At 39.3% G+C, this 25,903-nt stretch overlaps 1 protein-coding gene across 1 annotated transcript in view; it reads left to right on the top strand.

The window, feature by feature from the left end:
• LOC102905980 (sulfotransferase 2A2-like) overlaps positions 1-20,579 on the top strand; it is a 44,057-nt gene extending 23,478 nt beyond the window's left edge. Inside the window, exons 5-6 of the mRNA XM_076571993.1 lie at positions 15,933-16,110; positions 20,445-20,579. Of these exons, the coding sequence (XP_076428108.1) occupies positions 15,933-16,110; positions 20,445-20,557 (291 nt within the window). The 3' untranslated portion in view covers positions 20,558-20,579. The remainder of the gene's footprint in view (positions 1-15,932; positions 16,111-20,444) is intronic.
• The last annotated feature ends 5,324 nt before the right edge of the window (positions 20,580-25,903 follow it).

The following is a 25,903-nucleotide window of genomic DNA, read 5'->3' as shown; positions in this document are numbered from 1 at the left end:
CTCCCTATTCCCATGATGTCTTCATATATCATGGTATCTCTTTCATTGCTCTCCCACTCTGTCCCTGTTCCAGCTTGAACCTTCTGTTCCCCTATGTTCTCATCTCCCATCTGTTGCCCTCCATTACCCGCCTCAGCTCTAGTTTGCTCATGTAGATCTCATCTATTTCTTCATCACTGATGATCCATGCATCCCTCCTAGGGTACTTCTTGCTAGCTAGCCTCCCTGAAGCTGTAGGTTGCAGTCAGGTTATCCTTTGCTTTATATCTAGTATCCACTTATGATTGAGTAAACATCCTCTTTGTCCTTCTGAGTCTGGGTTACCTCACTCAGGATGATATTTTCTTGTTCCATCCATTTGCCTGCAAACCTCATGAATAATACTGCTATGAACAGAGTTGAGCATGTGTCCTTGTGGTAAGATTGAGCATTCCTTGGGTATATGTCCAAGAATGATATAACTGGGTCTTGAGGAAGATTGAGTCCCAATTTTCTCAGAAAATGCCATACTGATTTCCAGAGTGGCTGTACAAGTTTGCACTCCCACCAACAGTGGAGTAGTGTTCTTTTTGCTCCAATCCTCTCCAATATAAGCTGTCATCAGTGTTTTTTATCTTAGCCATTGTGATGGGTATAAGATGATATTTCATAGTCATTTTGATTTGCATTTCCCTGATGACTAAGAATGTTGAGAAATTCTTTTAATATCTTTCAGCCATTTGAGATTCTTCTTTTGAGAATTCTCTGTTTAGCACTGCAGTCCATTTTCTAATTGGATTGTTTTGTATTTTGGTGCCTAGTTTCCTTAATTCTTTACATATTTTGGAGATCAGCTGTTTTTCAGATGTGGGGGATCTTTTACCACTTGGTAGGCTGTCATTTTGTCTTATTGACTATGTACTTTAACCTACAAAAGCTGTGCTGTTAAGTCACTAGTGTGAAATTTCTCCATCTTCTTTGTGTGGGTTTTTAGTGCTATGAATTTTCCTTTTAGCTCTGCTTTCAAAGTGTCCCATAAGTTTGGGTATGTTGTACTTTTCACTTTCATTGAATTCTAGGAAATGATTTCTTTCTTTCTTTCTTTCTTTCTTTCTTTCTTTCTTTCTTTCTTTCTTTCTTTCTTTCTTTCTTTCTTTCTTTCTTTCTTCCTTCCTTCCTTCCTTCCTTCCTTCCTTCCTTCCTTCCTTCCTTCCTTCCTTTCTTCTTCTTTTTTATTTTTTTTCTAGACAGAGTTTCTCTGTGTAGCTTTGCACCTTTCCCGGAACTCTCTCTGTAGCCCAGGCTGGCCTTGAACTCACAGAGATCCACCTGCCTCTGCCTCCCGAGTGCTGCGATTAAAGGTGTGCACCACTACCACCCGGCTCTTTCTTTATTTCTTCTTTGACCCATTGTTGATCTTTTAGGCATTGTTCAGTTTCCATGAGACTGTAGGCTTTCCGTAAATTTTGTTGTTATTGAATTCTAACTTTAAGCCATGGTGGTCTGATAAAATACAGGAGGTTATTTCAATGTTTTTGTATCTGTTGAGATTTTTTTGTGACCGAGCATGCGGTCAATTTTAGAGAAGGTTCCATAGGGTCCTGAGAATAAGGTATATTCTTTTGTGTTAAGGTGGAATGTTCTGTAGATATCTATTAAGTCCATTTTAGTCATAACTTCTATAAGTGCCCTTATTTCTCTGTTAACTTTCAGTCTGGCAGATCTATCAATTGGTGAGAGTGGTGTGTTGAAATCTCCTACTACTAGTGTGTGAGATTTGATGTGTAATTTAAGCCTTATTAATGTTTCTTTTACAAATGTGGGTGCCCTTGTATTTGGGGCATAAATTTTCTAGAATTGAGACTTCATCTTGTCGGATTTTCCCTGTGATAAATATGTAATGTCCTTCCTGACCTCTTTTGATTGATTTTAGTTTGAAGTCTATTTTATTAGATCTTAGGATAGCTACTCCATCTTGTTTCTTAAGTCCATTTAATTGGAAAGTCTTTTTCCAGCCTTTTCCTCTGAGGTAGTGCCTGTCTTTAAAGTTGAGGTGTGTTTCTTGTTTGCAGCAGAAGGATGGATCCTGTTTTCATATCCATTCTACTACCTTGTGTCTTTTTATAGGTGAATTGAGACTATTGATATTAATGGATATTAATGACCAGTGATTGTTAATTCCTGTTTTTTTTTTTTTGTTGGTAGTGTTGTGTGTTTCTCTTCTTTGGAATTTGTTGGTGTGGGATTATATATTGCCTGTGTTTTCATGGGTGTATCTAATTTCCTTAGAATGGATTTTTCCTTCTAGTGCTTTCTGTAGGGGTGGATATGTGGATAGGTATTGTTTAATGTGGTTTTATTATGGAATATTTTGTTTACTCCATGTATGGTGATTAAGAGTTTTGCTGGATATAATAGTCTAGGTTGGCATCCATGGTCTCTTAGTGTCTGCATAACGTCTGTCCTAGACCTTCAGGCTTTCAGAGTCTCCACTGAGAAGTAAGGTGGTATTTTGATGGGTCTACCTCTATATTTTACTTGGCCCTTTTCCATTGCAGCTCTTAATATTTTTTCTTTATTCTGTATTTTTAGTGGTTTGATTATTATGTGGTGAGGTTCTTTATTTTTTTGACTCAGTCTATTTGGTATACTGTAAAATTCTTGTATCTTCATAGGCATTTCCTTCTTTAGGTTGTGAAAGTTTTCTTCTATGATTTTGTTGAATATATTTTCTGTGCATTTGAATTGATATTCTTCTCCTTCTTCTATCCCTATTTTTCTTAGGTTGGGTCTTTTCATGGTGTCCCAAATTTCTTGGATGTTTTGTGTTATGACTTTTTTGGCTTTAGTGTTTTCTTTGGCAAATGAATCTATTTCTTCTATTGTATCTTCAACACCAGAGGTTCTCTCTTCCATCTCTTGCATTCTGTTGTTGATGCTTGCATCTGCAGTGCCTGTTTGTTTACTCGGATTTTTCCATTTCCAGCCTTCTCTCACTTTGCATATTCTTTATTGCCTCTATTTCAGTTTTCAGATCTTGGACTTTTTTTTATCTTTCTAATCAAAAAGGAAGGTTTTAATTTTAACATAATAAAATTACATATAATAGAACAGTTATCAATCAAGAATTAGTTACAGTATCTAGTCTATTTGTTTTTTTCTTTTATCTTTTATTTTACAATACTATTCAGTTCTACATAACAGCCACAGATTCCCTTGTTCTCTCCCTTCCTGCCCCCCTCCCCTTCCCCCCAGTCCAACCCCCATTCCCACGTCCTCCAGATCAAGGTCTCCCCCGAGGACTGGGATCGACCTGATAGACTCAGTTCAGGCAGGTCCAGTCCCCTCCTCCCAGATTGAGCCAAGCGTCCCTGCATAAGTCCCAGGTTTCAAACAGCTAACTCATGCGACAAGCCCAGGACCTGGTACCACTGCCTAGATGTCTCCCAAACAGATCAAGCCAATCGACTGTCTCACCTATTCAGAGGGCCTGATCCAGTTGGGGGCCCCTCAGCCTTTGGTTCATAGTTCATGAGTTTCCATTCATTTGGTTATTTGTCCCTGTGCTTTATCCAGTCTTGGTTTCAACAATTCTCGCTCATATAAACCCTCCTCTTTCTCACTAATTAGACTCCCAGCGCTCCACCCGGGGCCTAGCATTCAGATTCCTTAGTCCTTGGATGGGGTTTCTGGCACAATTATTAGGGTCCAGTCATCCTTGTTCCACATCTAGCATCCTCTTATGAGTGAGTACATACCATATTTGTCTTTCTGAGTCTGGGTTACCTCACTCAGGATGATTTTTTCTGGATCCATCCATTTGCCTGAAAACCTCATGATGTCATTGTTTTTCTCTGCTCAGTAGTATTCCATTGTGTATATGTGCCACAATTTATTTATCCATTCTTCAGTTGAAGGGCATCTAGGTTGTTTCCAGGTTTTGGCTATTACAAACAATGCTGATATGAACATAGCTGAGCAAGTCCTCTTGTGGTATGATTGAGCATTTCTTGGGTATATGCCCAGGAGTGGTATAGCTGGATCTTGGGGGAGATTGATTCCCAATTTTCTAAGAAAGCGCCATATTGATTTCCAAAGTGGTTGTACAAGCTTGAATTCCCACCAGCAGTGGAGGAGAGTTCCCCTAGTTCCACATCCTCTCCAGCATAAAGTGTCTTCAGTGTTTTTGATCTTAGCCATTCTGATGGGCGTAAGGTGGTATCTCAGAGTTGTTTTGATTTGCATTTCCCTGATGATTAGGGATGTTGAGCAATTCCTTAAATGTCTTTCAGCCATTTGAGTTTCCTCTGTTGAGAATTCTCTGTTTAGTTCTAAAGCCCATTTCTCAATTGGACTGTTGGTCTTTTTGATGTCTAATTTCTTGAGTTCCTTATATATTCTGGATAAAAGTCCTCTGTCACATGTGGGGTTGGTGAAGACCTTTTCCCATTCTGTAGGCTGTCTCTTTGCCTTGTTGACCGTATCCTTTGCTCTACAAAAGCTTCTCAGTTTCAAGAGGAGATCTTGGACTTTTTTGTTCACTTGTTTAATTGCTTTTTTTGCCTTTCTTTAGGGGATTCATTGATTTCCTCCAATTTTTTGTTTGTCTTTTCTTTGAATTCTTTTTTTTTTTTTTTAGTTTTTATTCACAAATAGTATTCATTAGTCAATGTCTCCTATTTTCCATTATCTTTAAAAGAAAATATGTTTTCAATCAGAAAAAAATATTTTATTGTTTTAATATTTCAGGTTATCTTATTTCAGCATCAATGAGACAGCTCTGTTAGAAATGTCTGTGTTGTACAGGCTGTGACTTCATCTGGTTCATCATATGAATATGGACAAAAGTAGACCCCACAAAGTTATCTTCTATTCTTCACACTTCTGTTGTGGCCTAAAAATTCATAGTCACATATCACACACACACACACACACACACACACACACACACACACACACACACAGATTTTTAAAGTAAATGTCACTGTTATTACATTATCTGGTACCTCTATAATACACTTAAAAGGCAATACTGCAAGATATTATGCCAAATGAATAACTGGTAACTGGTGAGGACATGAAGATGCATGTAACTTCAAATAATATATACATATACATAGTACATCAAGTTTTATTATAAAATAGTCAGTTCGTTACTGATTAACTTGAATTATTAATTTTCTTCCCGATAGATGAAAATGTTTCTTTGGATACACACCTAAGTATTTAATGTTTTATACTCTCTATTAAGTATTTTAACATTAATATTGTTAAAATATTTTGAGAAAATAATTATTGGAAGTAAATCATCAACCCTTTGACTTGTACTCAGGAGACTGACATATGAATATCATGAATTCATATAATATCCATGACTGATAACTGACATTCAAGCTATTCTCTCACATTCATTTGTTGATCTGAGAAACTGCTATGAACAAATGTTTGGTCCTCAGAGTAAACTAAATAATTTCACATGCAATAAAAGGAAAAACAAAAGAGATAGCAATATATCATTTTCACTTGGAAATAGGATTTATCATTCAATTTCTCCTACTTTGCATTATCTTTCAAGGAAAATATGTTTACAATCTGAAAAGATGCTATTTGATTAATTTAATATTATAACTAATTTTATTTGAGCATCATTGAGACAGCTGTGGTGGAAATATCTTTCTTGTGCAAGTCTGTAATGTTATGTTGATTACCACATGAAGTTGGACAAAAGTAGACACCACAAAATAAATCTCACTGCTATTACATTATCTAGCATTTCTGGATAATTCCCTTAGAAGACAATACTTTGGGATGAATTGCCAAATGCATAACATATGAGGACATGAAGATAAATGAGACTTTAAATAATGTATACATATTCATAGCACATTAATTTTATTGTGAAATATACAGTTGATTACTGATTCACTTAAATTATTACATCTCTTCCAGATAGATGAAAGTGTTTCTTTGGATACATACATGAAGTATTTAATAATTTGTATATTCTCTATTAAGTATTTTAAAATTAACATCATTAAAATGTTTTTGTAAGTAAATAGGTTGCAACAACTCTGAGTTTGGTCCCAGATTTTGGCACCAAAATATGAGTTTTGCAAATCTGAGGAAAGGCGTGCTGACTTCCTGAGAGTCAGAAAACACCTTGAGCTGCTTAGCACAGCTCTGATAGCTGCAATTGCAATAAGACAGTTCAGTCCTAGAGGGCAAGGTATCCCAGACACCTCAAGCTGCTCAAAACAATAACTCTGCCCTGAAGGTGTCTTGGACACCTGGAGCTGTTTAGTCCAACCCTGGAGGGAATATTTTCTGACTTCTCAGGAAAGACAGGCCTGGGAATGCTTCAGCAGGGAAGGGTATCCTGACTCTTCAGAAAATATCCTGACTCTTCAGGCTACACCTGGTGTGATGGGTCATGGTCTCCCTGTAGGATATAGCAATCCTGCTCCTCTCCCAGAGAGCCACTACAGCTAAGCTTTGCTCAGCACCCATTTAAGGGGGCTTCCTAATAAATCCCTGCTTTTCTGGCCAAAGAAATTACAAAAATGTAGCAATTTCCTCTGGCTCAGGAGAAAAGTGTTACTTTTCAGCTTTTTTGCTCTGTCTACTCAGCAAGGACCTTCTGTTCAGCTCCCCCTTGCTCTATCCACTTGAGCCATCTCAGCAAGGTTCTTTTGTTCAGCTCCTCCTTGCTCAATCCACTATGGGATATCTCAGCAAGGATCTTCTATTCAGCTCCACCTTGTTCAATCCAACTTGGGACATCCCAATAAGGTTCTTCTGTGCACCGGTGAATGCAGGTCTTCACACCCAAAACACTTTTAGATTATTGATTGGGAAGGAGGAGTCCAGGAGAGTAACTGCTTCTACCAGGGTGGAGACGACAACTTTCAATTGACGAGGTAGGGCAGTTTATATAGGATGTTTAGAGATGGAATCAACCAATCAGTTTTTTTTTCTGCCCAGCGATTGGCCAGTTTTATGGGCTAGGACAGAGATGGTCCTGATTACAGGGACAAATTATTTTTCTTTCACTTGCTTTTTCTTGGCTTTTTGACACTACCTTTAAGGGAAGGGTATATTTCTTTCACTGACTCTGATTCTAGGGACCAAGAGTGTTATTTTGTCACCAGTATCAGAGTCAGGGCATGTTTCCTTGGTTCATTTCTCTGGCTCAGATCCAAAACATAAGTTGTGTTTCTTTCCCTGGTTCTGGGCCCTAGGGACAGGATTCTATTATCCTGTTTTGTGGTTGATTAGTTTCACAAGTCAATTGGCCAGGGGCAGAGATGGCACTGATTTGAGCCAAAGTGTGTGTGTGTTTTTTTAAACTGGCCTTATCTGCATCATCTTTACCTAATTCTGGGCCCCAGGGTTACTGTGGGTTTCTTTACCCAGCCCCCTTTCCCTACACTTTTGACAAAACAACAATCATTGAAAGTACATCATCTACCCTTAGACCAAACTTCTTGCTAACTGTGCTTATACCTTAAATTAACCTATTTCTATTAATCTATAAGTGGCCACATGGCTTGTGACTTACCATTATGTTAATATGTTACTTCTCACAGCGGCTGACAGTGCCTCTCTGCCTCAGCCTTCACTTCCGAGAATTCTCTTGGCTTGTTCCGCCTATACTTCCTGCCGGGCTACTGGCGAATCAACATTTCATTTATACAGAGTGATATTCACAGCAGAGATAAATTACACACTAAAAGATTTACCGTTATATGGTTGCTCTGTGTTGTGAGTAGGTATTAACACATTGATTATATTCATAGGGTTACTCTCCAGTATGTGTTCTTTAAAATACTTTAAGATGACTGGGCTGTGAAATGACTTTACCACACTGTTTACATTCATAGGGTTTTTCTCAATCATGTTTTCTTTCATGAAATTGAAGACCATTGTGATGACAAAGGCTTTAACACATTGATTACAGTTGTATAGTTTCACTCCAGTATGTGTTCTTTTATGCCTCTGAAGATGAGAGTGATGAGCAAAGGCTTTACCACACTGATTACATTCATAGGGTTTTTTTTTCTCCAGTATGTGTTCTTTTATGTCCATGAAGATGACTGGGCTGTGCAAAGGCTTTACCACATTGATTACATTCATAGGGTTTTTCTCCAATATGTGTTCTTTCATGTCTTTGAAGATGACTGGGCTTTGAAAAGGCTTTACCACATTGATTACATTCATAGAGTTTTTCTCCAGTATGTGTTCTTTTATGTCCATGAAGATGACTGGGATGTGCAAAGGCTTTACCACATTGATTACATTCATAGGGTTTTTCTCCAGTATGTGTTCTTTCATGTCTTTGAAGATAACTGCTATGTGCAAAAGCTTTACCACATTGATTACATTCATAGGGTTTTTCTCCAGTATGTGTTCTTTCATGCCTTTGAAGGGTATTATGTTGAGCAAAAGCTCTGCCACACTGATTACATTCATAGGGTTTTTCTCCAGTATGTGTTCTTTCATGCCTTTGAAGATGACTGGGCTTTGAAAAGGCTTTACCGGCCGGGCGGTGGTGGCGCATGCCTTTAATCCCAGCACTCGGGAGGCAGAGCCAGGCAGATCTCTGTGAGTTCGAGGCCAGCCTGGACTACCAAGTGAGTTCCAGGAAAAGGCGCAAAGCTACAGAGAAACCCTGTCTCGAAAAACCAAAAAAAGAAAAAAAAGAAAAGAAAAGAAAAGAAAGAAAAGGCTTTACCACATTGATTACATTCATAGGGTTTTTCTCCAGTATGTGTTCTTTTATGTCCATGAAGATGACTGGGATGTGCAAAGGCTTTACCACATTGATTACATTCATAGGGTTTTTCTCCAGCATGTGTTCTTTTATGTCCATGAAGATAACTGCTATGTGCAAAAGCTTTACCACATTGATTACATTCATAGGGTTTTTCTCCAGTATGTGTTCTTTCATGCCTTTGAAGGGTATTATGTTGAGCAAAAGCTCTGCCACACTGATTACATTCATAGGGTTTCTCTCCAGTATGTGATCTTTTATGTACTTGAAGATAACTGCTATGTGCAAAAGCTTTACCACATTGATTACATTGATAGGGTTTCTCTCCAGTATGTGTTCTTTTATGTACTTGAAGATGACTGGGCCATACAAAGGCTTTACCACACTGATTACATTCATAGGGTTTCTCTCCAGTATGTGTTCTTTTATGTCCATAAAGATGACTGGGCTGTGCAAAGGCTTTACCACATTGATTACATTGATAGGGTTTCTCTCCAGTATGTGTTCTTTTATGTACTTGAAGATGACTGGGCCATGCAAAGGCTTTACTGCACTGAATATATTTATAGGGTTTCTCTCCAATATGTGTTCTTTTATGTACTTGAAGATGACTGGGACATTCAAAGGCTTTACGGCAATGAATACATTCATAGGGTTTCTCTCCAGTATGTGTTCTTTCATGCCTTTGAAGAGTAAAGTGTTGAGCAAAAGCTCTGCCACACTGATTACCATTCATAGGGTTTCTCTTCAGTATGTGTTCTTTCATGCAATTGAAGGGCACTGTTATGAGCAAAGGCTTTACCACATTGATTATATTCATAGGGTTTCTCCCCTGTATGTGTTCTTCTATTCAATTGAAGAACTTTCCAATAAGCAAAGGTTTTGCCACATTGATTACATCTATAAGGTTTTTTAACCATGTGTGTTGTTTCATGCCTTTGAAGATTACTGTGTTGTGCAAAGGTTTTACTACATTGATTATAGTCATAGGATTTCTCTCCAGCTTGTGTTTTTTCATGTCTTTGAGGATGACTATGACATACAAAGGCTTTACCACACCCTATATATTCATAGGATTTCTCTGTGGTATGAGGTCTTTCATGCCTTCCATGTTTTAGAGACTTTTGACAATGTTCTTCAACTTCAAGATCTTCCCAATTGTAACCTATAGCTGTGAGGTTCATATAGGTCTCCACCATCACATCTTTGTAGAGATTCCTCTGTGAAGGATCCATCAATGCCCATTCTTCCTGAGTGATGTTGACATGCACATCATTATAGGTCACTGCATTCTTGTCAGGGGTTCCTAGGTCAGCCATGCTTTCTGCTCAACTCCCTGCAGCAGGGCTCACAGCACAGCACACAAAGCCAATAGCACCAGCTCTTCTTTGAATTCTTTAATGGAATTTTTCATTTTCTTTTTAAAGGTGTAATTCAAATAAAATTTTATAATTAATTTAATTTTACATGGATTCCCCTGTCCGCCCTCCTCCCCCCAACTCCTCCCCCCATTTCTACCTCCTCCAAGTCAAGGATTCTCCTGGGGATTCAGCTCAGCCTGGTAGATTCAGTCGAGGCAGGTCCAGTCTCCTCCTCCCTTCACCCAGGCTGAGCAAAGTGCCCCGGCGTAGGCCCTAGGTTCCAAAAAGCCAGCTCATGCACTAGGGACAGGTCCTGGTCCTACTGCCTGGGGGGCCTCCTAAATAGTTCAAGCTAATTGACTGTCTCACTTATCAGAGGGCCTGATCCAATTCCATGAGGGCTCCTCAGCTATTGGTTCATAATTCGTGTGTTTCCACTAGTTTGGCTATTTGTCCCTGTGCTTTTTCCAATCATGGTCTCAACAATTCTTGCTCATACAATCCCTCCTCTCTCTTGCCGATTGGACATCTGGAGCTCCACCTGGGGCCTGGCCATGGATCTCTGCATCTGCTTCCATCAGCCATTGGATGAGAGTTCTATCATGACAGGGTGTTTGGCCATCCAATCACCAGAGTAGGTCAGTTTGGGCTTTCTCTCGACCATTGCCAGTAGTCTATTGTGAAAGTATCTTTGGATTTCTGGGGACCCCTTTAGCACTTTGCTTTTTCTTATTCCCATGAGGTCTTCATTTATCATGGTATCTCTTTCCTTGTTCTCCCTCTCTGTTCTAGTCCAACTGGGATCTCCCACTCCCCCAATCTCTCTGTCCCCTGACCCTTGCCCTTCATCACCCCCATGTCCAGTTTGCTCATGTAGATCTCATCCATTTCTCTGTTGTTGGGCAATCCCTGTGTCTTTCTTAGGGTCTTCCTTACTAGGTAGCCTCTCTGGAGTTGTGAGTAGCAGTCTAGTCATCTTAGGGTTATTTTTAAGGTCGATTTCATCTGTTTCTTCTGCTTTGTGATGTTCAGGTCTTGCGGATGTAGCACCACTAGGTTCTGTTGGTGCCATATTGTTTTTTATGTTGTTGAATGTATTTTTGCACTGGCATGTACCCATATCTTTGTTCACTCTGTGCAAGTTTTATCTGTGTCTGAGGGATCATCTTTTGGTCCAAATGATACTCTTGGTCTAATGGGAGCTCTTGATCTAATCTGGGCTCTTGGTCCAATCTGTTCTGATGGATTCTGTTTCTCTGGGAGCAGATCTTAGTCTAGTGAGCACCAGAAGGCTCTGTCTCAGAGAACAGCTATTCCCAATTGGTGCAGAGTGGGACCTGCTTTCCGTTCCCAATTGGTGCATGGTGGGCTTATGTCTCTGTTTTTCACTGGTGTCACAGGGGTGTGTTTTCTCAGTGAGGGGCAGGGGAAGAGGCAGCTGGATGGTCTCTAGGGCTCCAATGGCTTGGGGGAGGGGCACAGGGTGTGCCCCAGTGGCTTAGGGGATAGGGACCTAGTCTACACAGTCTGAGATGAGGCCTTACCTGTTTCCAATTAATTGGTCCAGGGTGGGCTTATGGCTCCAGTGGTCACTAGTGCCACAGGGGATGGTTGTCTTGGTGAGGGGGTGGGACTCTAGGATCCTTTTTTGTGCTTTGTCAGGTTTTATGGGGGAAATTTCAGCCACACCTTGTAATATTATATATAAAGGGACATTACCTATCCCAACTGCCTACTCCCAAAGAACCGACTTGGAGGCTGAATATGAGTTATAAATGTTCAATTGATAGTTTAGGCTTGTTATCAGTTCATTCTTACATTTAAATTAACCATTTCTATTAATCTATGTAATGCCATGTGGCTTGTGGCTCTACCTGTCTTCTAGCATGTTTTGCTTCCTGGGTAGCTGGCTGGCATCTCTCCTGACTCCACTCTTCTTCATCCTATCATTCTCAGTTTCTTTTTCCCATATAACTTGCTGCCCAGCTACCTGCCTGTCAGCATTTTATTAACCAATGTGAGTAATACACATTCATAGTGTAGAAAAGGATTGCTCCGCAGCAAACACCATTGTAGATCAAAGGATTTGTGGCTGGCTTCATGTTTCCATTTCTCTTTTGATAGTGTGCAAAGTACACTCTTGTAACAAAGATGCTGGAAAGTAGGGATGAAAACTCTATGTAGTCTTCAGCTGAGCATCTCCGTGTTCAATGAGTTATAAAGGTATAAAGGCTGCATTGTTAGGAGTTCCCATGAGATCTCTTTGGCCAATAACTCAGTTAGGTGTAAACTAATCTCAGTAATAGAAAATTCCTTTGGTGACAAGAGATGGCCATTTGCAATACCATATCCCCCATTATTAGGTTATATTGTTTAGATGGTCCTTATACACACACACACACACACACACACACACACACACACACACACACACAAACACACACACACAATGTATACATACATACATACATACATATATCTGTGTGTATTAATTCTTATAAATAAAGAGATTACTACTATACTAGGTTGCATATGTTTCCTCAAATGTCCCTTAATTTTAGCTGTATCTCCTCAAAGTCCCTCCTCCCAGTCTCTCTCCTTTCACCCTCCCCACTTGATCCTACCATTGCAGCACTTAACTATTCATCTATAACTTGCCCTCTATGTTTAGATTTTTTAATAATTATTTCATTCTGTAGGCACTTCCTTCCATGATTCAGCCTGTTTGGTGTTCTGTATGCTTCTTTTACTTTGATAGGCATCTCCTTCTTTAGGTTAGAGAAATTTTTTTTGTAGAAAATATTTTCTGTGCCTTTGACCTGGGTTTTCATCTTCTTCCTCTTTTCTTATTATTACACTTGTTCTTTTTGTAGTTTCTCAGATATCCTGAATGTTTTGTGATGGGTATTTTTTTTTTTAGATTTAACCCTTTCTTTGACAAATGTATCCATTTCTTCTATTTTTTTGTTCAATGCCTGAGAGTCTCTCATCTATTTCTTGTATTGTATTCATGAAGCTCACATATGAGGTTCCTGTTTGAGTTCCTAAGTTTTTCTTTTTCAGATTTCCTTCAATTCGAGTTTTCTTGATTGGTTTTATTTCTACTTTCAGGTCTTGAATGATTTATTCATTTCCTTCCACTACTTGTGTTTTCATAGATTTCTTTATGATATTTACTCTTTTCCTCTTTAAGGACCTCTATCATCTCCATACAAGCTATTTTAGGGTCAGTTTCTTATTCTGTATCTATGGTAGAATATGCAGGGCCTGTTCTAGTATGGTTTCTGGGCTCTAGTGAAAACATACTGTCCTGGATGTTATTGACTGTGCTCTTAGGTTGGCATCTAGGCATCTGGGATTGGGAAAATTATAATTCTACATGCTGAGATCTGGTCTTGTCTTTGTTGGGTTCATGCTTCCTTCCTTATTTTTGTTGCTCTGTCTGGTACTTAGGAGAGTGTGGTGGCTGTGTGTTGCCAACTATGAAATTCTTCTGGGATCCTGATAAGTGTGGTCACTGGGGATTCTAGGTAAAATGTTTCCAGATATAGAAAGCTAAAACTTAGGAATGGGGATGGTCTACGAGCGGGTCATAAGAAATTCCACAGGAGGGAAGGGAGCAGAGTTTTCCACAGAAGCTGCTTAGTTAGTCACCTGAGAATGGGGCCACTGAGTGAGGTCAGGCCACAGCAGAAGGTTCGATATAAAGCTGTGAATGAGACTGAGGAATGGACTTGGAAGAATGGAGGGAGAGATGAAGATCTGCAGTTAGCTTATTTGCTTTCCTGGTTAGAGTGGCCTGCAGGTGCTTAGGGAGTGTCCTCTGGATTTTAGGATTTGCTAGGACAAAACAGTGAGTAAGGAGAATGAACTTTGGAACTTGAGACTTGTGTTATCCATGTGAAACAAGGGCATTTGGTGGAGGAAGACTGTAGCAGGTGTTCTACATAGAGCTGAGAAGAAGACTAGGAGACTGGATTTGAATGAACAAAGAGAGATGTGAAGATCTGCATTTAGCCTAACTGCTTCCATGCCCAGCTTGGTCTTTGGGTTCGTAGGGAATGCTTGATGGAGTTGAGGTGTGGAACAAATCAATGCATTGGTGTTGGGGTGTTAGGAGGGGTCTGGAAGATCCACTAGGGATGTGGGTGGCTGAGGCAGGTGTTCTGCTACAGAGCTGGGGGTAACCCTGGGGGATTAGACTTAAAGGAAGGAGGGGGAGGTGAAGATCTGTAGTTGGCTTACCTCCACCCTGGCCAGAATGGTCTTTGGTTTCACAATGAGGGCCTGTTGGAGTTGGATGTTGGGATAGTGCAATGAATTGCAGCACTAAGGTTAGAAGATCTGTGGAATCCACTCTAGGTGTGTGTGTGGGTGGGTCACCACAGATTTTCTGTGGCATAACTGGGCATGAGACTGAGGAATTGGATCTGGAGGAGCACAGTGAAAGATAAATATCTACAATCAGCCTATCTGCTTCCCTGGCAGGAGTCAAAAAATGTTTTTTAATGAAAAACATTAAGGAGCGTCAAAAACAAGACAATTAGATTATTCAAAAGGAATTTGATCTCTTAATGGTATTATGCAGGAATAGTTTCCATATAAGTAGCAATACAAAAGACTCTTTTGTCTTCTGTAAAATCTTTTACTTTCTCATCATAAAATTCAATATTCCCCAGGAAGCTTCCTTACTAAGATGTCTCTGCTGCATGGTAGTGCGGTTTCCCATGAGTTTTCTGTCCAACCATTCAACACATTTTTTTTCTGTTATTGCCATGGATTTTACCTTCCCATGAAATATTAACTGAATCTGTGATAAAATATGTAAAAGTTTTCAGACAATAATACCTTTAGGCCTCCCGAAAAAGAGCTGGAATTCAAAGCAAAATCCAAGACTGCACCTTCTTGTGACTATTTCTTATTAAACCAGGTGTGGTAGTTCACAATTGTAATTCCAGAACATGGGTATCTGAAGCAGGAAGACTGTGAATTTGATGCCCTTCTGAGTTACAGCATGAGGTAAAACTCAAAACAAACTAATATCTCCCAGAAGTACCCCCAAGTAATAATTATTGAGCTCAGTCTTATGAAAGTGTAAAACTATTATTTGCATTTACCCATAGGGTGCAGTTTTACATGGTGTAAACATTAACCTCTCTAAATTCTTTGTGCACATTTTCTTCTTTTCCATGGATCATTGTCTAGAATTATTTATATAAGTCTCTTTGAACATCACAGGGCAGGTTGGGTATGGTGGTGCACACCTTTAATGCCAGCACTTAGGTAGCAAAGGCATGTAGGTGGATCTCTGACCTCTTTGAGCTTGAGGTCAGTCTGGTCTCCAGAGCAACTTTCATCCCACCAGACAGGGCTCCATTGTGAGATCATCTCTCTAGAAGAAACATCCCAAGTATATTTAGTGGGTGGGTTGTCACACACATGTGGACACATCACTACAGATATGGAAGCAGGAGGATCAGCCGTTCAATAAATTTGTCCACTAAGAAGTATGTTTGAGAACAGATCGATTTTATGAGACCTTGTCTCTAATATCCTCTCCCTGATAGAAGAAATTCTAGCCTCTGTCTTTTGGGGCTATAGATCAGTAACATTGCAAGCCCACTCAATATACAAATACTGTGGAACTCCTACCCTCTCAACATTTCCTGTATCTTTCCTAAACCCTTTTCAATGCTTTCTCATCTCATGTTGCCATTTCTTTCTTAACATCCCCTTTTCATCCTCCATCCATAGTTCCCTTCTCTGCATATGTTCTCTCAGAGCTTTCTGTTGATTACCTTCATTTTTGTTTCTTCTTTTAGGACACAAAGAGCATCATAAAGAAGATTTGTGACTTCCTAGGAAAGAAATTAGAGCCAGATGAGCTGGATATGGTCCTCAAGTACAGCTCCTTCCAAGCCATGAAAGAAAATAAAATGTCCAATTTTAGCCTTGTCCCTGAAAATGTGGCTTCTAATGGTTTGGTTCTCTTGAGAAAAGGTGAAGAAGCTTTTGAGCTTTAAATGATGTCAGGACGTGTGGAGGGCTTGTTGTTCCAGTGAGACTCTAGGAAAGAGTTGGGAATGTTTCAGAAGTCATTGCTCATTACATCATAGTTTCTCACAGAAGAGTCATTTCATGGTGATGATGTGGGCTTCAGTAGCTCTGAAAAATTAATTTCTTCAGGGAGAGGGTCTTGGGATTGCATATGTTTGTGTCCAATACCCTAAATGGAAATGAAAGGGTAGACATGTTGCAATGTGGCTTAGGAAGGCTCCCTGTATCTTAGAAATCTAAAGAAAACACATAGTGCATGGGACCAAAGATATATTCGCAATGATAATCACAGAAAACACTTCCATTCATGGCTGGAAAAGATGTTGAACATGCCAAGATTGCTGTCCCACACCAGGCTAAGTATAGACCCCATAAAGACTAAGCAAATTATTCACCAGTGTTACACCTGATGGTATTTACCAACCTAAATTTGGATTGCTTCAGGCTCAGGGCTACTCAGTTTGTTCTGAATGCCTCTCCAGGAATGGGAATGTCCATCTTCTCTATGTCTGTGCTACCTCTCTATGCTGGGAGCAGATTTCAGGTGTGGTTTCACAGCTGTAAAGTTGAGGAGCAATTTTGCCAGAAAGAATCACACCTGGAGTGTCACCTTTACCTAATTAACAAATAATTGGTGAGATGAGGCTTGACATTGAAGAAGGAATGAATCAGACGTCAGGTCTTTGGGGACAAGTAAAGAAAATGGGTAGAAGTGAAGGAAGTGTTATTATGTGTTTAATTTTCTTCTCCCAATAATTGACATGCTTCAGCCTTAAACTTTAATCCTCCTCCACTCTAGATTGTAAGGATCATGTCCTAGAATATAAGGACATCAGGAGTATACATATAGTTAAGTAAGTTAAAGTGGTTAGCAGATTACATTTAATTCAATATTCCTGGTGTCCTCACAAGAGGATGTTTGGGCTCAGCTTTGAGCACACATACATGTCACTTCAAGAATATGGTCATCTATAAACTATGGAGTGAGATCCCTGGAGAATCCACTGCTATTGACAGATAACCTCAGACTGCTGTGCTCCAGACTCTGTGGAGACAGAGTTGTCTGTACTAGATCTGAAGGTCCGACATAAGAAGAGATGTTGCCCATTCTTGGATTTCCTGTAATGAATTAGAATTTGGCAGAGGTGAAACAGTATGTATACATGAAAGGCTTTAATGAAATGACAAAAGGAATGAAATGTCTTTTTTAATAGGGAAAGGCTATGGAAACTAACAAGTAAAAGTTTTGTCAGAAACACAATGGTGCAGACACAATAGAATTAAGGACACAATTCTATGAAGACAACTGTCATTTCCTCTTTTCCGTGTAGATTTTTCTAGGATGAGACCACAATGGGATTTTAGTTAAGTATCTCCAAATCAGAGTATTTTTCATGTATCATATATGTTAATTCTGTCAAAAAAACTTGATGTGACTCTGTAAGTCCTTTGTAACTTATCATAATGATTATATATGACATCCGTATCTTCTGCATTTAAAGATAACTTTTACTCAGGGGAATTATTTTTCTTCTACTCACACTCATTGTAAGCCATGAGTCCCACTGGAAGTGAGATCATTTAAGAGGAGACCAACTTCATTACTCACCCCACCCTGATTCATGACTTCATAATAGAGGTTGCTGAGATGGATATCTGGGAAACACTTTTGAAAGAATACCATCTCTGAAGATAATGTTGGTCTTTTCAATTACTACATCAGATCGGTTCCTTTTTTGAATCTTGAAGGTATGAGTGATCAAAGATTAATTCTAAAATTAATTTCATTACTTACCATTAGATGCTTAATTCCCTAAGTCATAATGCATGAAAAGCTTTGCTAACTGTTAGACTGGCTTTAAGTGGGAGGAATTCTTTAGACCTATTTTCACTGTCCTTTAGTTGCTTTTCTCAGGACCCAAGAGAAATACCTTTTCTTGCCTCTAGAGAGCTACTCTGAAGAACTACTGGTTTTTTTGGTCTTTTGAGACAGGGTTTCCCCGTGTAGTTTACACCTTTCCTGGATCTCCCTCTCTAGACCAGGCTGGCCTCAAACTCACAACGATCTGCCTGCCTCTGCCTCCTGAGTGCTGGGATTAAAGGTGTGCACCACCACCACCCAGATTGAAGAGCTACTCTTTACCTGGGAGACTTAATCATCTGGCTAGTTGGGATGAATCTGGTTTTAAGCTTCAAGCAATAATTATCTACAAACAATTTTGGTCATTATGATTCCATATTTAGATACTACATGAAATACAGACTGAAGAGATGGTCATTCCCATTCATCCACTGTTTAGGTGACAGAACTTTTATTAAGATATTGTCACAATGAAGACATGAGGAAGCAAACATCTTCTGACAAGCTTCAAAGGTTTTGGACCTCATTACTTCACAGTGGATGTTTTCTAATCAGAGTGCTTTAGCCATAAATCATTTTTTACTGGTGTTCTTAGAAGGCATTAATCTGAGACACACAGGAAAGAAGACCTAGAGAGAAGCCAATTATCTGCTGGCCAATAAAAACCATGGAAGACTGGACAAGATTTTTTTGTGAGAATTGCAGTCTCTGGAACTATGAGGATGTTCCTTTCCAACAAGAGTTAACCCACCAAGAATTAGGCTTATCCTGTCCTCTGACATTCCAGAGTTTGAGGAGATTTTTAGAAAGAACAAATGAAGAGAAATATAGGCTTAGAAGATGCACTTCTCCCATCTGGACTGATTCAATCCAAGTGGGCAGTCGTATTGAATTTACTGACATTCTGGTAGCTGGGCATCCAGTCTGACTGCTCAAGAGCCAGGAGTGCTGTGAGAAACAATAAAGAAACTTGTTCTAATGATGAAGAAAATAACAAAGCTGAGAGTAGCAATTGATACTGATAGATTCCCATCTTAACAGATGACACTCTTATGGTCATATCAATTAGTGGCATATTATTTGAATATGGTGTATCAATAATTATCATTTAATTCTGAACAGCATATATTTTCTTTAATAATACCACTGGGAATTTAAAGTTAACTTATATGATACATAAGGAATACAATGTGATAAGGAAAACCATGACTTCTACTGTCAGTATTTTTGGCTTCAAGTCCATACCCATCACCATCATGCTGGGTAACATCTCAAGGCTAATTTTTTCCTCATCAGCAAAATGGAAACAAGGCCAGTGCCTTCCTCACTTATTCATGAATGCTTTCAACAATTCCATACTGAGTATGGTATATTTGTCTGATATGATTTGATGAATGAAGCCTTTGGTGATGAAAGAAACATTTTACTTTTTAAAGATATTAGATACATATTTCAGGCTTCTTTACAAAAAGGAAATTCATCCAAGTGTCATAATTATGAAATAAAGTACAGCAAGTTGGGCCTGCAGAGCTCTACATGGAGGGAAGTTAGGAAGAGGTGGTCACAGTGGCATAAATTAGGAAACCAAAGAACAGGAAGTGAGTATATGGAGGACATCAGCACTCTAGAAAGAAGGAACACACAGTTCAATGAGAGCAGTTGCACAATTTGTCACCTCTAATGTCAAACCTAAAGACATACTAGAATGCAGCGGTGAGAACCAAAGACTGGTAAAAAGATGTGGTAAAAAGATCACATATGTCTTGATGCATTACCAGACACCATGCTGATTGAAAACAGAAATCTTGGGATGTTCTCAGCTGGCAGTTATCTGGGTCTCCTGCACCTGATGAAAGCATCAAGATGATTGACATGTAGCTCACAACAGTGTGTATCTCCTGCTCAAGGGGATCTGATACTTCAAAGCTCTGCAGGAAGCTGCATTCATGTGGACCTATACACACATATGATTAAACTTAATTTTAAAAGATCTTTTAAAAGTTGCTTGCATGTTTTGCAGAACTTTTACAAGTAAACACTAAAATTTAGAAAGAAGAATTGAAACCTGTTTGGATAATTGAGATAAGAAACTGTTGGATTAGACGGTGTGATGGAAACAGGTGTAGTGGGAATCAGGAATAATCTGAACATCTAAATGGTAGAGCTGGTGTGGAAGCCCTTAGAGTATGTAGTTGATATGAGATAGCAGAAGGGGGAAGATTATTGCCACAGAGGTAGAAGACTTATGTAAATTATTTCAAGGGAATTAGATGTATTCTACAGGAAGTCACTGGTATTTCCCTTTATTAACTCTGTGGTCCTTGTCAAGCAGATGGTAAGAGCATGTGAAGGAAGGACTGAGAGCAGTGTTGAGATCATCATTAACCCATCTATGTGTCTGCTTCACATTTTCTAGGCACGACTGGGGACTGGAAGAATCACTTTACAGTAGCCCAAGCTGAAGCCTTTGATAAAGTATTCCAGGAGAAAATGGCCGGTTTCCCTCCAGGGATGTTTCCATGGGAATAAATTCTTAAAACTTAAAAAAAAATATATGGAGAGTGTGGTTTATTTTCCTGTTCTTGTACATGTGAATGACTGAGTGTTGTCATCAAATAAATCCTGTTATTGAATTGTAGAGGTTTTTTTTTTAGATATTAGGTGATAGAAGTATTAGTAGTGGTAATAGTAGTGGAGGTAGTTGTAGTGTGTGAGTGTCTGTGTGTGTGTGTATGTGTGTGTGTGTGTGTGTGTGTGTGTGTGTGTGTGTGTGTGTGTTTCCATATTTCTGTGTACAGTTCCTTAAGAGGTCAGAAGAGCACATTGGTTCCCAAACAGTTCCAGTTACATGTGCTGTAAGGCCCCTGCTTTGTGTCTTGGAACTGAACTCAGGTCCTCTACAAGGGTTTTTGACCTCAGCTTCATCTCTTTAGCTCTGAAACTTGGAGAGATGCATCAACAAATATTTGCTTCTTTTATTAGTGGTTTGTTATACATTATAAATTAACTCCAATATGCTTCATGGAATCTCAAATTAAAGCAATCCTTGTAACATTTTAAACATAAAAAAATTACAACAAACTTTAAGTAATTTTTATTCTGGGACTTTTGTGCAAAAGAAATAAAAATGTTTTTATAGAGACTTTGAAACTTCATTTAAATGGCCTAAGATGAAATATGACCTTTATAAACTTACATTTCTGCTCAGCATTTTATTTTATATTTTGTTTATTTTATTTTATTTTTTCTTTTATTTTACAATACTATTCTACATAACAGACACAGATTCCCTTGTTCTCCCCCTTCCTGGTCCCCCTCCCCTTCCCCCCCCAGCCCACCTCCAATTCCCACCAACTAGAGATCAAGGCCACCCCCGAGGACTGAGATCGACCTGATAGACTCAGTCCAGGCAGGTTCAGTCCCCTCCTCCCAGATTGAGCCAAGTGTCCCTGTATAAGTCCCAGGTTTCAAACAGTTATCTCATGCAGCAAGCCCAGGTCCTGGTACCACTGCCTTGATGCCTCCCAAACAGATCAAGCCAATCAACTGCCTCACCTATTCAGAGGGCCTGATCCATTTGGGGGTTCATAGTTCATGTGTTTCCATTCATTTGACTATTTGTCCCTGTGCTTTATCCAACCTTGGTTTCAACAATTCTCGCTCATATAAACCCTCCTCTTTCTCGCTAATTAGACTCCCAGCGCTCCACCCGGGGGCCTAGCTGTGGATGTCTGCATCCGGATTCCTCAGTCCTTGGATGGGGTTTCTGGCACAACTATTAGGGTGTTTGGCCATCCCATCACCAGAGTAGGTCAGTCTCGGCTGTCTCTCGGCCATTGCCAGCAGTCTTTTGTGGGGGTATCTTTGTGGATTTCTGTGGGCCTCTTTTGCACTTTGTTTCTTCCTTTTCTCATGTGTCTTCATTTACCATGGTCTCCTATTCCTTGTTCTCCCTCTCTGTTCTTGATCCAGGTGGATTCCCCTGCTCTCTTTTCCTCGACTCTCGCCGTTCATTGCTCCCAATCATGTCCAGGCTATTCACGTAGATATCATCCATTTCTCCATTATTGGGTAATCCCCGTGTCTTTCTTGGGGTCCTGTTTTCTAGGTAGCGTCACTGGTGATGTGAGTAGCAGTCCAGTCATTCTTGTTCCACATCTAGTATCCTCCTGTGAGTGAGTACATACCATATTTGTCTTTCTGAGTCTGGGTTACCTCACTCAGGATGATTTTTTCTAGATCCATCCATTTGCCTGAAAACCTCATGATGTCATTGTTTTTCTCTGCTGAGTAGTATTCCATTGTGTATATGTGCCACAATTTATTTATCCATTCTTCAGTTGAAGGGCATCTAGGTTGTTTCCAGGTTTTGGCTATTACAAACAATGCTGATATGAACATAGCTGAGCAAGTCCTCTTGTGGTATGATTGAGCATTTCTTGGGTATATGCCCAGGAGTGGTATAGCTGGATCTTGGGGGAGATTGATTCCCAATTTTCTAAGAAAGCGCCATATTGATTTCCAAAGTGGTTGTACAAGCTTGCATTCCCACCAGCAGTGGAGGAGAGTTCCCCTAGTTCCACATCCTCTCCAGCATAAAGTGTCTTCAGTGTTTTTGATCTTAGCCATTCTGATGGGCGTAAGGTGGTATCTCAGAGTTGTTTTGATTTGCATTTCCCTGATGATTAGGGATGTTGAGTAATTCCTTAAATGTCTTTCAGCCATTTGAGTTTCCTCTGTTGAGAATTCTCTGTTTAGTTCTAAAGCCCATTTCTCAATTGGACTGTTGGTCTTTTTGATGTCTAATTTCTTGAGTTCCTTATATATTCTGGATAAAAGTCCTCTGTCACATGTGGGGTTGGTGAAGATCTTTTCCCATTCTGTAGGCTGTCTCTTTGCCTTGTTGACTGTATCCTTTGCTCTACAAAAGCTTCTCAGTTTCAAGAGGTCCCATTGATTGATTGTTTGTCTCAGTGTCTGTGCTACTGGTGCTATATTTAGGAAGCGATCTCCTATGCCAATGCGTTCAAGACTACTTTCTACTTTCTCTTCTAGCAGGTTCAGAGTAGCTGGATTTATGTTGAGGTCCTTGATCCACTTGGACTTAAGTTTTGTGCACGGTGAGAGATATGGATCTATTTGCAGCCTTCTACATGTTGATATCCAGTTATGCCAGCACCATTTGTTGAAGATGCTTTCTTTTTTCCATTGTACACTTTTGGCTTCTTTGTCAAAAATTATATGTTCATAGGTGTGTGGGTTAATATCAGGGTCTTCAATTCGATTCCATTGGTCCACATGTCGGTTTTTATGCCAATACCAAGCTGTTTTCATTACTGTAGCTCTATAGTAGAGCTTGAAGTCAGGGATTGTGATGCCTCCAGAGGTTGTTTTATTGTACAGGTTTCTTTTGGCTATCCTGGGTTTTTTGTTTTTCCATATGAAGTTGAGTATTATTCTTTCCAGGTCTGTGAAGAATTGTGTTGGTATTTTGATGGGGATTGCATTGAATCTGTAAATTGCTTTTGGTAAGATTGCCATTTTTACTATGTTAACCCTGCCTATCCATGAGCATGGGAGATCTTTCCATTTTCTGACATCTTCAATTTCTTTTTTCAGGGACTTAAAGTTCTTGTCATATAGGTCCTTCACTTGCTTGGTTTGTGTTACCCCGAGGTATTTTATGTCATTTGTGGCTATTGTAAAGGGTGATGTATCTCTAATTGCCTTCTCAGCTTCTTTGTCCATTGTATATAGGAGGGCTACTGATTTTTTTGAGTTGATCTTGTATCCTGCTATGTTGCTGAAGGTGTTTATAAGCTTTATCAATTCCTGGGTGGAATCTTTGGGGTCACTCAAGTATACTATCATGTCATCTGCAAATAGGGAAAGCTTGACTTCTTCCTTTCCAATTTGTATCCCCTTAATCTCCTTATGTTGTCTTATTGCTCTGGCTAGAACTTCAAGTACTATATTGAATAAGTATGGGGAGAGTGGACAGCCTTGCCTCGTTCCTGATTTTAGTGGAATTGCTTTGAGTTTCTCTCCATTTAATTTGATGTTGGCTGTTGGCTTGCTGTAAATTGCCTTCATTATGTTTAGGTATGTTCCCTGTATTCCTGATCGCTCCAAGACTTTTATCATGAAGGGGTGTTGGATTTTGTCAAATGCCTTTTCTGCATCTAGTGAGATGATCATGTGGTTTTTTCTTTGAGTTTGTTTATATGGTGAATTACATTGACGGATTTCATATGTTGAACCACCCTTGCATCCCTGGGATGAAGCCTACTTGATCATGGTGGATAATTGTTCTGATGTGTTCTTGGAGTCTGTTTGCCAGTATGTTATTGAGTATTTTTGCATCAATGTTCATGAGGGAGAACAGTCTGTAGTTCTCTTTCTTTGTTGCATCCTTGTTTGGTTTAGGAATCAGGGTAATTGTAGCCTCATAGAAGGAGTTCGGTAATGTTTCTTCTGTTTCTATTATGTGGAACAATTTAGAGAGTATTGGTATTAACTCTTCATTGAAGATCTGGTAGAATTCTGTGCTGAAACCATCTGGTCCTGGGATTTTTTTGGTTGGGAGACTTTTAATGACTGTTTCTATTTCCTTAGGGGTTATTGGACTACTTAAATAGTTTATCTGGTCTTGATTTAACTTAGGTATGTGGTACCTGTCCAGAAAAATGTCCATTTCTTTTAGTTTTGTGGAGTAGAGGTTTTTGAAATATGACCTTATAATTCTCTGGATTTCCTCAATGTCTGTTGTTGTGTCCCCCTTTTCATTTCTGATTTTGTTGATTTGAATTCTCTCTCTCTGTCTTTTGGTTAGTTTGGTTAAGGGCTTGTCTATCTTGTTGATTTTCTCAAAGAACCAACTCTTTGTTTCATTAATTTTTTGTATTATTCTCTTAGTTTCTAATTTATTAATTTCACCTCTCACTTTGATAATTTCCTGGTGTCTATTCTTCCTGGGAGACTTTGCTTCTTCTTGTTCTAGAGCTTTCAGGTGTGCTGTTAATTCACTAGTGTGGGATTTCTCCAACTTCTTTATGTGGGCATTTAGTGCTATGAATTTCCCTCTTAACACTGCTTTCGTAGTGTCCCATAAGTTTGGGTATGTGGTGTCTTCATTTTCATTGATCTCTAGGAAGTCTTTAATTTCTTTCTTTATTTCTTCCTTAACCCATTGGTGATTCAGTTGAGCATTATTCAGTTTCCATGAGATTGTAGGTTTTCTGTAGTTTTTGTTGTTGTTGAAATCTAACTTTAAACCATGGTGGTCTGATAGAACACTGTAGGTTATTGTAATTGTTTTGTATCTGTTGAGATTTGCTTTGTGGCCAAGTATGTGGTCGATTTTAGAGAAAGTTCCATGGGGTGCTGAGAAGAAGGTATATTCTTTCTTGTTAGGATGGAATGTTCTGTAGATATCTATTAGGTCCAATTGGGTCATGACATCAGTTAAGTCCTTTATTTCTCTGTTAAGTTTCAATTTGGGAGATCTGTCCAGTGGTGAAAGTGGGGTTTTGAGATCTCCCACTATTAATGTGTGGGGTTTTATATGTGGTTTAAGCTTTAGTAATGTTTCTTTTACATATGTGGGTGCCCTTGTGTTTGGGGCATAAATGTTCAGAATTGAAACTTCATCTTGGTGGATCTTTCCTGTGAGGAGTATGTAATGTCCTCCTTGATCTCTTTTGATTGATTTTAGTTTGAAGTCTATTTTGTTGGATATCAGGATGGCTACCCCTGCTTGTTTCTTAAGACCATTTGATTGGAAGGTCTTTTCCCAGCCTTTTATTCTTAGGTAGTGTCTGTCTTTGAATTTGAGATGTGTTTCTTGTATGCAGCAGAAAGATGGGTCCTGCTTTC

This window comes from Peromyscus maniculatus, chromosome 1 (genome assembly GCF_049852395.1).
Source record: "Peromyscus maniculatus bairdii isolate BWxNUB_F1_BW_parent chromosome 1, HU_Pman_BW_mat_3.1, whole genome shotgun sequence".
Classification (NCBI taxonomy): Eukaryota; Metazoa; Chordata; class Mammalia; order Rodentia; family Cricetidae; genus Peromyscus; species Peromyscus maniculatus.
This window is presented reverse-complemented; position numbering and strand designations above follow the sequence as displayed.